We start from the raw sequence: 17763 nt of genomic DNA, 5'->3' as shown, positions 1-17763 counted from the left end.
ACTTTCCTGCTTGATAGCTTATAATTTATCAGTGTCTCAATTTTTATTACTTTGCTATATCAAATTAACCAAGTATTGAAAAGTATTGCTAATCCTCAAGGGGAAATTTTTTTTTCACATGACCTTTGGGGGTCAGAGCTCAGTGTCGGTGGTTATTCCGTATCCATTGAGATGAAAATCAGCACATATCAGACATAAAAAATAGTTTTCAGCACCAAGGTTACTGTAAAAATCAGTACAAACTATAGCCTATTAACATGTCAATTTTGCCAACAGCGATCTGCTCTTAACAAAGAGTAATACACTTGTTTCCAGATATGCCATTTTAAGACACTGGCATGCTCTCAGTCTAAACCATACATCAATGTATATAAAATAGAATGTCTGTCTGTATGTTCCTTAAACAATTCTATATAATTTGACTGGTATGGACCACATTTTGCATAGCTGTTCTCTAAGAGGATATGGATAAGACAGGCTAGTTTGGAACCCAAAATTTGCACCATGGGGGCCCAGGTAGGGTTTTTGTACTGCAGCTTGCACACCAGTGCCACCTGCTGGCTCACAATAAGTGAAACATACAAACACAACAAAACCAGGCTAGTGGACAAAATGACTACATCTTAACATTTTTTACAATGTTGAGTGCTGCTTTTGCAGGGCACTGTTGGATGAGGCTTGATCAAGAGTGGATGTTCAGCGCAACACAAAGGAAAATCAAAGGGATGTTGTCTTGGTTTGTCAATTTTTCTTCAAAATGTAAGCACTAAAAACTGCCCATTTTGAAATAACAGGATGAGTCAGACATGACAACATTCATGGTTACAACCCAGCAAAGAGTTTCCACAGTTCTGCAATGCAATCGGACTGAAAAATACAACTTCTCGACTCATGAGAGAAGAGACATTGATAGAGAGGCAGTGTGGATGATAAAAGCAGGGTCACCATTTAAATAACATATAAAACCTTTGCTTTATTTCCTTAACCCATTCTTCAAACATACCTGGGCAATGCCAATTCTTTAAGTAGTTTAAAATATTTAGGGGTGCCCTATGTTCACCTATTCCCATATCTGGAATGTTCAAGCCATGGGTGTAAACATCACACATAATAAATTATAAAAAACAAGTTCTATTGAATGGGACAGAACTGAAAATTTTTCATGTGCAATTGTTGCAATTCAGTTTGCAAAGGGAAGACTGGTTGCACTCTAATAGGAGATATCGTTTTATAACATATTTCTGATTATAAATCCAGAAGTGCTTTTTTTCTTATTAATATGTCCCTGCTTGTTGTTTTACATTGGAAACCTCTCCGGAAGGTAAAATCAACCATTACTCAGTATACTCACATACTGTATGCATACATTAAGGACTCTGCAAGCATTTCATCACATTAGAGCATAAGCCTTTGAACTTAAAGTATGCGGTTTTAGAGACTGTACAATTGTACATCCTTATCAGTGGTTATTACCACAAACAATTACTATGATGTGAAACATTTTCAGTTTTTAAATTAAACACTCATTTGATGGGAGTAAATGGAATACTTTAAGTTTTTTTCGTTTTGATTTAATAATTGGCCTATTATTTTATTTATAATGGGCAGGAATTATTATCACTTCTGACAGATGGCTGAGTATAACAAATTACCTGGCAAGCTCCACGTACAATTCTCTGACATTTTTCTTTGTTCTGTTCATTCTTGTTTACAACTTCTTTAGTAGTTTCATACTTTCAATTCAGTTTGTCTGGTTATCATTCAGTGGGGGATATAGCTGGCTGCATAGCTGAGTCGGACACATTACAAGTAGTCTCCCCATCTTCAGGCCCACTTTTTCTTTCTATTTTTGCAGACTCTTCTGTTAGCCATCAATTTTACTATTGTTTTTTTTTTCTGGCTTATGTATTCAGTGATATTAGCGAACTCTCATATTCCTTAACATAGAGATTGTCATAATTCCACCAAGCCTCAAGAAATTTAATAGAAAGTTTTTCTTTCTTTATTCACAAAATACTATGCTGCAGACAATCTTTAGGTGCTTTCGAGGTCAGAGTAAGTTTATCATAGTTACATTGATTTCATTCTTTTCACTGTAAATTTGCAGTGGGTCTCACAACTATTTTCATGTATTTCATGGCATTAGAAACTTAATACTGAGGGATTTATGAGACTGGATTATAAAGTGTGCTGTAGTCGTTACAGGAATATTACAAAGCTCTCATTTAAAGCTTTATTATCTTTAGTATATGCTTTTTCTTTTTGATGTTTGTGTGTCTTTATATGTTTGGTTGTATTCTGGGTAATAAGCACATTAGATTTCCTAGAAGTCCTTAAGAAAAGGTTATTCCCTCAAAAGGCGTTGGCTTCTTCTAGGTGTGAAAATGATTCTGACAGAAACTGTGGACCTCTTCTGGGACTTGCAATTTTGTTCATACCCCTAGCAAAATGAGGCATTTTGAACTGCATCTTTTTGCATTGCTTGTTTAAATGTTGTATGAACACATGTACACTGTATATTGTAATGTGTTATTTATGTTCATCTTATATGTTTGAATACAAATGTTTATCACTGATTTAATTTAGTTTAACTTTGTGTTGTGCTAACCTCTTTGCGGTTCTGCTGCTCCGTATGGGGATCTTGGATGTACAATTTAAACAGATTTTTATTTTCATGGGAATTGTTACATATGCATAAGAGAACTAACTATTTTACATTACAGTGAGTAATTAACCATATTAAAAAATAGTAAAACGTAATAATATGAAAGTAAATTGTTTCATGTTGCGTTAGAGTTATTTGTTGCATAATACGATTTTGTTCTGTTTGGCTTTGAAATTAACTTTTAAACTTACACTTTTACTGTAAAACTTCAGTAAAAACTATTTTTTGTATTACATTTTCGTCAATATCGTATTGAATTTTGATTCTGTGTTTGGACTTTCATCGTGAATATGCAATGTATAACTACCCGTGATTGAATTTCGTTTCTTTCTCTCTATTAAATAAAACAACTTTTTCAAATGTTTGGCTCTGAGATTTAATTGTCTTTGAAAAAGCTATTCTAATGGGAAACTGTTACCGTTTTAATACGAATGGCATATCAAGATGTTCTTTGTTGTCTAATGTTATCTGAGGAAGTTTTATGCTTCTTTCTACAGTAATTCGTGAGGTGGAAGACCGGACGGTCTGATATTCTTCAGGTTATTGTAAGTTGATGTTTTCATGTTCCGCATGATCATCACCAACTGTTTCAGCATAGTCTATTGTTACACATTTAACCAATTTGCTGTGTAGCGGATCAACATTTCTGTCGTTAATTCGTCTGACTTCATCATTTCTCTGTGCTAGGATTGCCCGTGTATTCATTTTTTTCTGTTGATAACTCTTCATGATGAAATTCTTCAATAAGATTTGAACATAATATATCTTCTTTAATTGGGAACTTAAAGTGAGGAAAACATTAAAAGTCATAAGAGCTGAAAGTGCAGGAACGGTGTCCATCAAAAAGCATTCACAGGAATGAGAGGTGAGAGTACTGTGTGTGTGGTTGGATATGGTTTAGAGGAGGGCGACTTGAAAAAATCTCATGGCCAAAGTCTCGTCTTGTCCCAGGATTTTTTTCTTAATATAATAGAGAGATGTATGATTTGATACACATTTTTAATTATGGACAGCACGGTGGGTAATGCTGCTGCCTCGCAGTTAGGAGACCCCGGGTCCTCCCTGCGTGGAGTTTGCATGTTCACCCCATGTCTGCGTGGGTTTCCTCCCGAAGTCAAAAGACATGCAAGTTAGGTGCATTGGCGATCCTAAATTGTCCCTAGTGTGTGCTTGGTGTGTGGGTGGGTATGTGCATGCCCTGCGGTGGGCTGGCGCCCTGCCTGGGGTTTGTTTCCTGCCTTGCGCCCTGTGTTGGCTGGGATTGGCTCCAGCAGACCCCCGTGACCCTGTAGTTAGGATATAACATTTTGGATAATGGATGGATCGATGTTTAATTATTATCATTTACAAATTTTCATCTTATGGCATTTCTTGGTTTATGTGGCTTTTGATTATTTTCTTTGACGTTTGATTTTTTTTTATTTTTAATTTCTTATTATTTAATACCTGCTTACCTGGCACTTATGATGGACTGCTACTTTGTCTATGGTTCCATCCCACATTGTGTCCAATGCTGTACTTACAGCTATTCACAACATAAATAAGGAGATTTGGAAATTAAAGGATGGATGAAAAAAATTTACATTCATGGTTAATATCTGTCTTTTTTCAGTTCAATTTCAAGTGATGTTAGGAAAGGAAGGTAAACATAAAGTGACAGTCAACAAGAAATCATCCACAGATTTTGTTATATAAATATACTGTACAAGTGAGACAGAATTAAATATGTGACTTGTCTATCACTGGTTCACACAAGTTAATAATAACAAATTGCTTTGAACTTACACTTTATTGAGATTTACATTTGTGAAGACGTTGATAATTTCCCAAAAGTAAAAAGGACTACTAAGGAGGTTCATAGCAACTTTGAAACTGTAGAGGGAGAAGTGCTGTTTGGATTAAATAAGCTGAAATCTAACAAATCACCAGGACAAGATAACACTTATTCTCGAGTGCTTAAGGCAGTTAGTGAACACATATATAAACCCTTGGCACATATTTTTCGAAACTCTCTGCACACTGTGGAAATTCCTATAGACTGGAGGCTTGCAAATATTATCCTGGTGTACAAAAAGGGTGATTGGACTGATCCAGGTAAATTAATGGAAGGAATTATTAATGAAAAGATCAAACATCATGTGTCTAGAATAGGTTGTACTGTATTAGCAAATACTTAACATGGACTCAGACAAGGAAGGTGATGTTTCACTAGTAAGCCAACATTCTTTGTGGAAGCAACAAAAAGATATGGTCAAAGTGGTGTATATGATATTATTTATCTTTATTTCCAAAAGGCTTTTGATAAGTTACCTCATGAAAGAAGTGGTAGTTAACAGCAGGTGTAGATGGGTACAAAATTGTCTCAAACACCAAGAGCAAAGGGTTATGGTGAGGGAAACCTTATCAGAATTAGGTGATGTTAAAAGTGGTATCCCTCAAGGATTTGTATGGGGGCACTTCTCTTTTTAATATACATAAATGATCTGGACAAGAATATAATAAATAAGCTGGTTTGGTTTAAAAAAAAGATACCAAACTAGGAGGAAGGGCAGATTATGTAGAATAAAGTAAACTATTTCAGTGGGATTTGGACAGCATACAGGCTTGGGCAGGTTTGTGGCAGACGGAATTTAAGTAAATGTAAATAAAGTATTACATGTAAGAAGTAAAAATGATAGATTTGAATACACAATGGGAGGTCTTAAACATGAAAGTACACCTTGTGAGAAAGACCCGGAAGCTACAGTGGACTCATCACTATCTATATCCAGACAGTGTACAGAAGCAATCAGGAAGGCTAATAGGGCATTAAATTATATATTGTGATGTGTAGAGTACAAGTTAATGAAGGTTACTCTTAAATTATACAACTCTCTTTTGAGGCATCACCTCGACTACTGTGTAGTTTTGGTCTCCATAATACAAAAAAAGGAAACAGCAGCACTAGAGAAAGTCCAGAAAAGAATGACTAGGCTGTTACCAAGACTGAGAGGTGTGAGCTATGAGGAGAGATTGAAGAAGCTGAAGTATTTCAAATTATAATAGGAATTAGTACAGTGAATCCCAGCTGTTATTTTAAAATAAATTCTTCAACAAAAACATGAGGACACGGGCAGGGCAAGGACAAGGGCAGCATTTGAACAAATGTTACAAATGTTTTTTTTTTCACACAAAGACTCCCAAGTTGAGAGCAGGACCTAAGGAACTTTCAAATCTCAACTTGATATTACTTTTGACAATCTAGGTGAATCTTGGATGGACAAGCTTGTTGGGCTGAACGACTTGTCCTTGTCACAGTTCTTCTAATTTTCTAATATACTGTATTCTCTCCCTGCACTGATATTTCTAGGGCCGATTTTCGAATTTGATTTTCAACTGGATGCAAGGTAGGAACCATCTATCAACAGGATGCCAGATCACTGCTGAACATACTCATTCAGTGCCAATTTCAAACCACCACAAAACCTACTGTATGGCTTTGAGATATCAGAGGAAACAGTAGTGCATGGTAAAATCACAGACAGGTGAAAATGTGCAAATACTGCAAAAGACAGTGGCTAGCATGGGATCTGAAATCAGGCCACTGGAACTGTGGGAGCATTACTAAAAACTGACACCAGATACAGTAATTCTTCAGTTTAGTTTTTAAATATTACGTAATTATGCATGCACACAAAGCAGCTATTTTTTTGCAACTGACTTTTAAAGGTGCCAACCACATCCTATCCATTGTACACCCGAAGGATTCTGGTCTGAGTTCTTGGTACTCATTCTCTGTGGAGTTTGCATATTCTGACTGTAAGCTTTCTCCCACATTTAAAAAAACAAGCATTTTGGTTTACTACAGTGTTTCCCAAACTCAGTCCTCGGGACCCCCTGTGGCTGCGGGTTTTTGTTCCAAGCAGCTTCTGTTTTTAATTGAACTCCTGGGCTAATTAAGTGAACTGATATTTCCCAAGGGTGGCATGGTGGCGCAGTGGTAGCACTGCTGCCTCACAGTTAGGAGACCTGGGTTCGCTTCCTGGGTCCTCCCTGCGTGGGTTTGCTCCGGTTTCCTCACACAGTCCAAAGACATGCAGGTTAGGTGGATTGGTGATTCTAAATTGGTGTTTGTGTGTGTCCCTGCGGTGGGTTGGAACCCTGCACAGGATTGGTATCTGCCCCGTGTTGGCTGGGATTGGCTCCAGCAGACCACCGTGACCCTGTGTTCAGATTCAGCGGGTTGGAAAATGGATGGACATTTCCCAATTCTGTGTTTAGGGAACAATATAGAAATTAGAAAACTAAGTTTGCTAATATATATATACAGTACAGGCCAAAAGTTTGGACACACCTCCTCATTCAATGTGTTTTCTTTATTTTCATGACTGAAGGCATCAAAACTATGAATGAACACATGTGGAGTTCTGTACTTAACAAAAAAAAGGTGAAATAACTGAAAACATGTTTTATATTCTAGTTTCTTCAAAATCGCCACCCTTTGCTCTGATTACTGCTTTGCACACTCTTGGCATTCTCTCGATGAGCTTCAACAGGTAGTCACCTGAAATGGTTTTCACTTCACAGGTGTGCCTTATCAGGGTTATTTAGTGGAATTTCTTGCTTTATCAATGGGGTTGGGACCAGCAGTTGTGTTGTGCAGAAGTCAGGTTAGTTGGACGATCATTTATTTTTCAACAGGACAATGACCCCAAACACACCTCCAGGCTGTGTAAGGACTATTTGACCAAGAAGGAGATTGATGGAGTGCTGTAAATGGTCATGAAAATAAAGAAAACACATTGAATGAGGAGGTGTGTCCAAACGTTTGGCCTGTATATATATATATATATATATATATATATATATATATATATATATATATATATATATATATATATAATGTACCAAGCAGTTAAATAGGAATAATGAATTTTTTTTCTTTTTAACAGTATTTTCATCTTGCTTTTCATTCTACTTTTCAAGGTGTTCTAATTGTTTAATTAATCCATTATTTACTAATTAGTGGGTCTGACTCTAAAGTAGTTGCAGCCTTTGATTATTCAGTGTTGTTTGCCTGAGTGTCCGATATGCTCGTTTTAAATTGTCATTATTAAGATACAACGAAGGGGGGAAAGCTGCACAGAGAAAGGGCAAAGTATGATGAAATCAACAGAAAGAGATTTAAGCATTTAAATCTAGAGCAAAAGCACAAATATTTATAAATGTCATATAAATGTGAAAATCACGCTGCTATGCTTTTCTGAAAAAATATACCATCTAATTAAATGAGCTATTGCTATCAGGTGTTGTAACTGATTAGGAATCTGGTTGGAACAAAAACCTGCAGCCACAGGGGGTTCCCAGGACTGAGTTTGGGCAACACTGCTTTACTGCTGCATTAATGTGCTGTGAGGATCTTTGGAAATACTACTTGTAACTTTTCACCTTTCCATTTCCTGTGTGTTTCAGATTGACGTTTTTTTGGAAGCAAGAGGTCCATATATTACACATAAGCTTTAATTTTCTTTCATGAAAATAAAAAGCAAATTAAAGTGTGTATTGCATTGCTCCAAATGCAATGGGATTCAATCATGCCATTCCTGGCTGACCTGGATATTATTTTAAATTTTAATAATATAAGTTGAGAAGTCAAAATTATGTTGCAACTCCCCTAATTCAGGTAGCACTGTTTTCTGAAAAATGTCACACTTGAAACTACCACTTTATGGATATTAGTCATTTCCTACTGAGTAACCTTTATTTCCCATAGCATAGGTTGGCACACTGTGGATGTGTACATAAATGTGCCCTGCAATTGACTTGTATCCTGAAGTACCCCCTCAGTTGTGAAGATAAGTGGCTTCTTATGAATGAACTAGAAAAAGAAGTTTAATAAAGTTGATGGATATTTATTTACATTATTTTGTTTACAATGGAACAATACCATTATGTGTACAGAAGCCATTGTGTTCTGACTAAACTAATGCTGAGGTATTAATTTGCAGTTTATGCCAAAATGAGTTACAAGTTTTATCTGTACCCATGACATACTAATAATAATAATTCTTTGCATTTCTATAGCGCTTTTCTCACTACTCAAAGCTCAACAATTGCAGGTTAAGGGCCTGCTCAAGGACCCAACAGAGCAGAGTCCCTTTTGGCATTTATGGGATTGAACCGGCAGCCTTCCGGTTGCCAGTGCAGATCCCTAGCCTCAGCTACTACATCAGTGGACCTCTTTAAGTTCTTGTTAATGAAAGATTTAATGATTTTATCAGCCAGGTTTCTTCAAAGGTAAACTGGAAAAATATAGGATGTGTTGATGCATTTCTTATTAGTTGCTGGAAGTGGGCACAAAGATTTTCTTAACTTTGAATATGTGTTTGCAAAACGAGGACTGAAAAAAATAAATGCTTGCCATTATTAGTTTTAGGCATATGGCAATAGGCATCTGTGGGGAAATACTGAACTGAGAAATCTGGGACAGCATAGTGGAACAACAGTTAGCACTGCTCCCTTATAGTTCTAATAGACTGAGCTACAGTCTCCTGCCAACATGCTGTCTGAGAGGAGTGTGCACATACTCCCTGTTTCAGTGTAGGTTTTCCTCCTGTACCACGAGGATGTACAGATTAAATGATGACTCTAAACCGGCTTGTAAGAATGGGAGTGTATGGCCTTATGATGGACTGGCATTGTATCCAGTGTTGGATAACCTGCAGCTCACAGTCATGTCATTAATCCAGACCAGGGTTGCAGTTGGGTTGGTTAGGGCTTGAGCAAACCCTAGACAGGGTGCCAGTCCAGTGTGGGGTGGCCACACACACCAAACACATACTAGGGACAATTTAGTATTGTGAATCTACTTAACCTGCATGTCTTTGGATAATGAGAGAAACCCATGCAGACAGGGGAGAACATGCAAACTCCATGCAAGAAGGACCTGGGACATGGACCCTGGTCTCCTTATTGTACCCCTGCACTACCGTGCCATCCCTTGGCTCACTGTAATCCTAAAAAATGTATTAACCAGGTTCAATTTGATGGATCTTCTTTTTTAAGAGGCTCAAAGATCAACAGATTTGTACTTGCTTTAGCTGTCTCTTCTTTGTGCAGCTAGCAATGCATTCATCTATCCATCTTTTTTTCTAACTGGCATTCTCCCACAATGCCCATCTCAGTAGCTCTCAGTCACAATTGAAAGTAAAGTTTCAATGGTTCAATGAGGTGGAATAATTAGGAGATTTGTGCTTCCAGCAGAACTCATGGCAGAGATAAACTCATTTTCATGACATGAGTAAACTAAAATAAATATCCATCAAATTCAATTGGGTGTAAGTCTAGCATTCACTCTGGAGTTAGTTCCTCCCTTGTGCCTGATGCATGCCTTATTAAACTGAACTGTAGTGGATAAAAACATTAATGGGTGGAGGGGTGGCTAAGCTAGATGAAATGTAACTCGTGTGAAGTGGCAGAAGCTTGTCCAAGAAATTTCTAGGCAAACCACAGTGTTGAAGTGGTACTGTGAAAGGCACTATAAAATAAAAGCTGTGAAGTATGTTGGCTGTTCTCTTTGCTTTGTGGTGAGCTGCTGCTAGAGAAGGCTGCAAAGAAAACGTGTGTATTGCTTGACGCCCCCAGTACGAGAGGTTTTAATTGCACCTCCCACTTTTTATACTTATTTTATTGCAGGATGTAGGAATGTCCATTCGAGTGAGCAGTTCAATAAAGAAATAAATATGACAATGTACTAAACAATAAATATAAAACCCAAATAAATATTTCAAGACACCAATTACTGCAACTAAGGCAATTAAAAAACACTATTTAAATACATATTACTTGCCTACAAGTTTCTTCCCTCAAACCTGCAAAGACAATTTTAAACAAGTTCATGGAAGCCCTTGTCATTGCATTTTTTTAAATAAAAATGTGTCCTAAAACTCAAGTCAAATTAAAAGAAAGCCTTTGGAAAAATTCACTAAAGTGAAATTCTCATGCAGCTCTCCAAGCCCTGAGGCTTCCTCAATAGGTAGTCAATGTCTCTGCATTTCAAAACCAGTCTCCTTGTCCTCCTTCTTGGTGGAATCCCTTCCAGACAGTTACCTACACAGGATGATCTTGTAAGTGAAGAAAGGCTTTGAGGTTCACAAGGTATTCTTGACTGAGAATCCCTGTGCCAAAGATGCTTTGAACACTGAGCATCTGCCATCCATGACCCAATGTACAGTAATGGCATATGACAGACTGACCCAACTGTACCACTTTTGGCTTTGACACCTATTTGGTTTGTTGTATAAATAAAGCTTCAGTGGCTCGGCTCAAAGCACAATGCATATTTTGAACATCAGTCAACAGGAACCCTCTCATCTCAGCTGAGTTCAGTCCATATGCTAGGATCTGAACTGGAAATTTAACTCTAAAAAGCGAACATCCCAACTGGATACTGTTGCACTTACCCAAAATGTTCCCTTGTGTTGCAATCATATTTCCCAGCTAACTGTGATTACTGCCACCTTACTGCAGCCTACAGGCATTGTGGTTTTCATTTCATGTATCCTGAGCTGTAATAGGTGGTGATCTGGAAAGGCATTTGTCCAGTATTGCTAGTCTGCGAGCTTATGAAGTCTATCTGATGTCTAATATATGTTAAACTATTAAATGGCTGATGTTCTTGCTTATGTCTAACAAATACTTATACGCTGAGTGAATCTGTGGCTGCTGTGATACCCACCACCCCAATGCATTTGACCCTCTCAAGCCCCATAGTCAAGCTGGTGGTGTATGTAGATGGAAACATATACACACACACACACACACAAGCATATCTGTGTGGTACAGATGAAGGATATTACTGTCAGTTTTTAGGTCTGCGCCTTTGTTCCAACACAAGTCACCCAACCTCCCCACACTGGCAGTCAGTCAGTCACTTGCTAACTGACTGACATTATGAACATTGTGTTATGATGCTGCTGCAGCTCGCCTCATGAGATGACTCCTGTGAATTCTGAAGTGGTTGGTAATGTACCATTAGAATAGGGAAAGGTAAAGAGACACCTGAGCAAGTTCTCTATCTTCAACTTCACAGTGAGTATATCTACCCAACTGGCTTATTCCTGAGTGGTTTTGCATGGGCTTTTACATAAAATGCAATTAATAAAATTAAACTCTCTCTTCCCAAGAGAGAAACACCCCTGAATTCAATCTGAAGGGTCACATCACTTATGTAACCTTCAACCAGGGAATTGGAACAATCAACTAATGTACCTCTCAAACAAGGAATAAAAATGGTCAATGCCAATAAGTAAATGGCACCTATTTCCCAGAAAGGGGAACCACCAAATGCTTGTGGTGTAAGGCAGTTTCTGTGCTTTGCCGAACCTGGCAAGGGTAACCAGGAGTGGACGGAGTGTGATGAAAGACTTTTTGTTGGTAGCACTCTGTTCTACTAGGGCTACCAAAAACTGGCACTCATGAAAAGTGCAAATATAGGCTGTCCTCTCAAGACGCTACTGATGAGAAGTAGTTTCATGGGTTTCTATGGAGCTTCTGCTTAGAGAGGTCTATTTTCTTAATGACATGGCCCCTTTTATTGACTACTGATCCTGAAGCACGAGGTGGACATTGGCTTGCGGCCTGATGCCCTCTTTAGCCACAGCTTGCTTCGGCACGCCCTCTGCCCTTGGAAACTGTTTGCTGTCAAGCAAGTCCTTATACTGCAGTTCTGGCATGATCATTCGCAAGCAGTATTCTTTGTCTGAAAGGCTGAGATTTAAATTCAAATTGTATCCCAGGATCTTAGCCTGGCCAAACTGAAATGGACGGACTCCTCGATCAAGAATCTGGCTTGCCTCTGCCGGTTTTCCACCCTGCAACAGACAGAGGTCCATAAGTTCCTTTCGGCGGGCCTGAAGGCTAGCCACTTCCTGGTCCATCCGACTGTTTCCAAATCTTTCCACCCTCTGCCAGAATGTTTTATTGAAACTTTGGTATAAATACCAATCCATAGCATTCCACTGCTTAAGTCTTTCCTCCTGTTCTACAGACAGGCGGCGTCGAGTATCTTTACTGCGGAAATTGAGCCTGAATGTGACAATGTCATCCAGTGGCCAACACAAAGCATCCCGCAGGAGGACCATTGACTGATCAAAATATTCAGCTAGTAGGATGAGATGGAAAGACTGCTGGATTTCATCCACCCCAGCCTGGGCCACCTTGAGTGAGAAGTTTGCATTGTGGTTAAAGCCAAAGTCAAACCAAAGAAGGTTCCGAGCATAGTGGTTGTTGTGCAGCTGTGGTAAGTAGTACCGCCAGGGATTAGCAATAAAGGCATCAAAATTGACAGAGCGCTTGAAGGATGGTGCCACAGACTTGTAGTAGCTGTAGGAGGACTCAGCCAGTGTGACAGGGTTGCGGACAATTGAAAAGTAGAAGGTGTCTGCTGGCATCACTTTCTGCACCTGTAAGAGACAAGCAACATATGGAGGTCACAAAGGTGAGTAGGAAATGAACACTGTCCTGATATTAATGGGTGTTAGACAGGAACCAATCCCTAGCGTGGATGTCAGTTTATAGCAAACTCAATGTTTTATCATCAATCAGCTTGTATCTGGACCGTGATGAATGAGGAAACCCATACGTAATTGTACATGTTGGAGATAATCCAACCTCTGTGGGAAGGCCCCTCACTGCATAATTTAGCCATTATGGCCTATATTTTTTAGTTTATTCCTAGAAATGTTAACATTTTTTCAGCTTGATAGTGAAAGATACATCCTACAGATGTGCTTGAATGCATGATCAGTGATGTTTCCTGGGTTCATTTGGGTCTCACAACATCATACACCTTCACCCAGGTGACCCAGCCAGGGTTGATCAAGCGCTGACTTGTGTCCCATCAGCATTAATTATTAACCCCTCTTAATCCACAGCCACTGGAAGTGCTTTCTGCTACCTCTGTTGCAGTCCTGATGGTTGTCCTTCTCAGCGGCCCACTCATGCCTAGCAGGGTGTAGACTCTGTAAAGAGAGTGGCCGGTGAAACCAATAGCAGCCTACTTCCACTGGATGGCAGTGTGTTTGTTATCCCTGTTTATGGCCATCCACCAGAAGCCCCTGGTACTGATAAGCCTGAATACATTTTTTAAATTTGATGCTGCATCACCATTTTGTAATTTGTATCAAGCTATCACCACACACAAACACAAAACCACATATTTTAAACTGTTTACATGTGGGGATGGCAGATTAGTAAGTCAGTCATTTTCCAACCCCTTATATCCTAACACAGAGTCAAAGGGGTCTGCTGGAGCCAATCCCAGCCAGCACAGGGCGCATGGCAGGGCGCTAGCCCACCGCAGGGCGAACATACACACACACACCAAGCACACACTAGGGACAATTTAGGATCGCGAATGCACCTAACCTGCATGTCTTTGGACTGTGGGAGGAAACCGGAGCACCCGGAGGAAACCCACGCAGACATGGGGAGAACATGCAAACTCCACGCAGGGAGGACCTGGGAAGCGAAGCTGGGTCTCCTAACTGTGAGGCAGCAGCGCTACCACTGCACCACCATGCCACCCAGATGGCAGATTAACTGTCTCAATAATTCCGTTCCAAATGTTTGAATGTCCAGGTGGCACTTTTGTGGCTGCAACTATGTCACACCTTCAGAGTCCTGGATTTACATCCTGGCTTGAGTCACTGTCTGTGTCCAGTCTGCACATTATGCCGATGTGTGTGACCTAAAGGACAGCAAATATAAGAGGTAAAGTACCCTTCCTTATACCAGTCTAGTGAATCACATATACTCTTCGTCTTTACCTGTAGAACTGTTATGATGCCTGGCTACCTCTCTATAGTGCTACTCTATATAAATTAGACTCCTGAGTGCATTTGATGCCAAATTCTTGCTATTAAGAATTCACTCTGCATCCCCAATTGAATGTTTATTCCACTTTGTGACATCCAAAAGAACATCCCTGGGTTCAGTCCAGTTTGCTGCAGCACATTCCCACACACTTATGTAAACACACAAGACACATGCTCACACGGCGTACCTCAGGTCTGTTGAATCTCATATGGTTGCACATGATGTTGTAGTGTGGTCCATCCCGCTGCAAGAAACCCTTTACTCTACGTGAGCTGAATAGGCTGGGATAGCCAAACTGGTAGTGGGTGGGCAGGGCAAAGGTGAGTCCATGTTTCTCCCCAAAGCGGTAAAGCAGGTTCAGGATGGTGCTGCTGGCTGTTTTGTGGGTTTTCAGGAACATCACATTTCTTTTGGGTTGACAGGACCTGAAGGACTTCACAGTTTCTGACATGTTCCTCCTTGGGGAGTGGGCATCTAAAATTTCTTGCCGTGGGGTAAGTTCTGAGCTGTAAAGAAAGTCACACTAATTAGAAAATGAGCTTCTGGAAATATGAAAAGGAATTGGGTACAGGAGCAGAAAGAAACAGTCCCTAAAAATAATGAGATATAAAAGGGCAGAAACTGCCTGGGGAAGACAACCACCTTTTATTTCAGTTCAACAGTCCATATGAAGTGAAATGGGTTAGTTTCAAATATAGCACTAGGGTGTTATACGGTGTTAGCCATTATGGATGTAGTGAGAAGTCAAGCAAAATGGCACCTTTTACTGGCTAACTAAAAAGATTACAATATGCAAGCTTTTGAGGCAACTCAGGCCCATTCTTCTTCTCCTTTTAACTTTATAGCTAACCTTTAGCTACAAAGAGTGCTTTTATATTACTGTCTGCTAAGTTAGCGTCATCCTGTCAGCACATACTCATGACTTAATAATAATTCTTTACATTTACAGTATATAGTGCTTTTCACATTATTCAAAGCACTCTCCACACTGGGAGGACATGGGAAGCAAACCCATTATCTAAAAACTCTGAAATCCTGTAGACATTGGCCATCAATGCAAAGCTAAACATTTAGAAAGGTGGCATGGAGGAACAGCAATCAGAGAGGTTACCTCATAGCTTTTAGTATTCTGGGTTTAAACAAAAATCTCCTCAGGCACAGCTACATCTGGAGTCTGTGTGTTCTTACTATGCTGGGATGGATTTTCTCTGGGTACTTTAGTTTTACTTTCACACCCCCATAGACCTAAATGTCTGGCTGACGACCCTAAATTGGCCCTGGGTGGGAGTGTGCTCTGTGATTTGGCTTGTGTCCTATGCCAGTAGGATAAGTGCTGGCTTCTTGTCTCCGAACTTGACTTACCTGATTCCATAAAAGTTAAATTAAATAATACAAATTTAGGATAAAATATATTTTTTCTATATCACATTAATATTGTAGCGACCATCTTTCATAAACATTCAGGGTTTAGTTCTTTAAAGTGTGAATAAATTCTAGTACTGTAACACTAATTGGGGCTTATATTAATGTTCCAACGTTTTTCAGATCTTTTTGTTGACCTACATATATATTCAATCAATCATTAGATTTTTTTAATGTTTCTTGGATAATTTCATGCATGTTTAACATAGGGGCTTATAATACTTACTATAGCTTAAGTAAAGACCCCAGGCTGTTTTATATCTGTTGTATGTGTTATTTTTAATAATCTGTTTTTTTTGGCATATTAGATGGATAGATAGATAGATAGATAGATAGATAGATAGATAGATAGATAGATAGATAGATAGATAGATAGATAGATAGATAGATAGATACTTTATTAATCCCAAGGGGAAATTCACATTATAACATTCCTATTATAACACTTACTAAGGCTTGGGTTGCATTCTGAAACTCTTTCGTATCTGTTTCTTGGATGTGTTGGATCTGTTTCTTGTTGTACTGTATCTGTTATCTAGTTATTTGCTCAAAACATGAAAAAAAATATTTTGCTAAAATATTGTTAAAAAGTTTCTTCTGGAATTATCAACATGCACAGAAACATTAAACCTATAGATTCATAAGAAAGACTTTTTGACTTGAAGACCTTCTTCTCTTTATCAATTGTTGGCAAAGAGTCCTGCCTTCAAATTAAAATAATTCCATATGGGGGATTTCTTTCTTTCAATTTTACTGCTTAATTTGTTTAATTTAATTGGTTGAATGAATTATGTTTGTCGTGGCTTTTCTTTATTTTCTGTGGTTCAGTGCTATGTTAATTTTTGGATTAAATTTTTGGATTAATTATTTTCTGAATTATTATTACAATTATAATACACATTTACTATTTTTCCATTTTTACACGTATATGTGTGCAAATATGTACAAGTATAAGTACATACACACACATAACATATATAGTTTGTGAGACTCAAGGAGTGTATTTTTGATTTGGATGTAAGCAGTACTGGAACACCACATCTCCGTCTCTCTTCACTCTGTACACTCCCTAGGGGTTCACATTAATAACACACTGGACTGGTCTCAGAACACAAATGAACTATACAAGTAAGGGCAGAACAGGTTAGTTTGTACTTGTAGAACTGAAATCCTATAATGTGCCATCCTTCACATCACTCTGTGACAACAATTTGATTTTCTACACTGTGGTGTGCTTTGCTATTAGTAACATCACTTCAAGAGAGGCCACTGAATTAACAAGCTAATTAAAAGAGCAGGCTTATTTATAGGACACATTCTGGATCCCCTGGAGGTCGTAGCAAAGGAGAGAATTAAAGCAAAACTTAGTGCCATTAAGAACATTGCTGCACATCCTCTCTCTGATGTGCTAACACTGAAGAGTTTCAGCCAATGAATTATTCAGCAGACAAGTGTGAAGAAATGGGACTGGGGCTCCTTTATACTAACAGCAATACTCCTGCATAATGCCTCATTGGGACTGTGACAACCAAGGCAGAAGTTTACTTTCAATTTAAATGTTCTTACCTTTTTAGTCATTTTTGTGGGTGTGTGTGTATTTATATATACTGGATATTTATTTAGTTAATGAGCTTCTTTGAAAATTGAAATTTGCTTCTGAGGACAAAAAGTTCCATCTATGTTTCTCTGCAGTCCAATGCCAACACAAGGTATACTGTGTGTGTTTTATATATATATATATATATATATATATATATATATATATTGTGAAAGCCGACCCGGGCACAGACAGACGGACAGCATATTTCACCCAACACATG

General features: G+C 38.6%; 1 protein-coding gene across 1 annotated transcript in view; it reads right to left on the bottom strand.

The window, feature by feature from the left end:
* Nucleotides 1-12243: 12243 nt before the first annotated feature.
* LOC120526485 (galactose-3-O-sulfotransferase 2-like) overlaps nt 12244-17763 on the bottom strand; it is a 52985-nt gene continuing 47465 nt past the window's right edge. Inside the window, exons 3-4 of the mRNA XM_039749650.1 lie at nt 14709-15027; nt 12244-13107 (exon numbers count right to left, since the gene is read on the bottom strand). Of these exons, the coding sequence (XP_039605584.1) occupies nt 12244-13107; nt 14709-15027 (1183 nt within the window). The remainder of the gene's footprint in view (nt 13108-14708; nt 15028-17763) is intronic.

This window comes from Polypterus senegalus, chromosome 3 (genome assembly GCF_016835505.1).
Source record: "Polypterus senegalus isolate Bchr_013 chromosome 3, ASM1683550v1, whole genome shotgun sequence".
NCBI classification, from domain to species: domain Eukaryota; kingdom Metazoa; phylum Chordata; class Cladistia; order Polypteriformes; family Polypteridae; genus Polypterus; species Polypterus senegalus.
The sequence above is the reverse complement of the archived record's forward strand: the minus strand, read 5'-3'. Positions and strand labels throughout refer to the sequence as shown.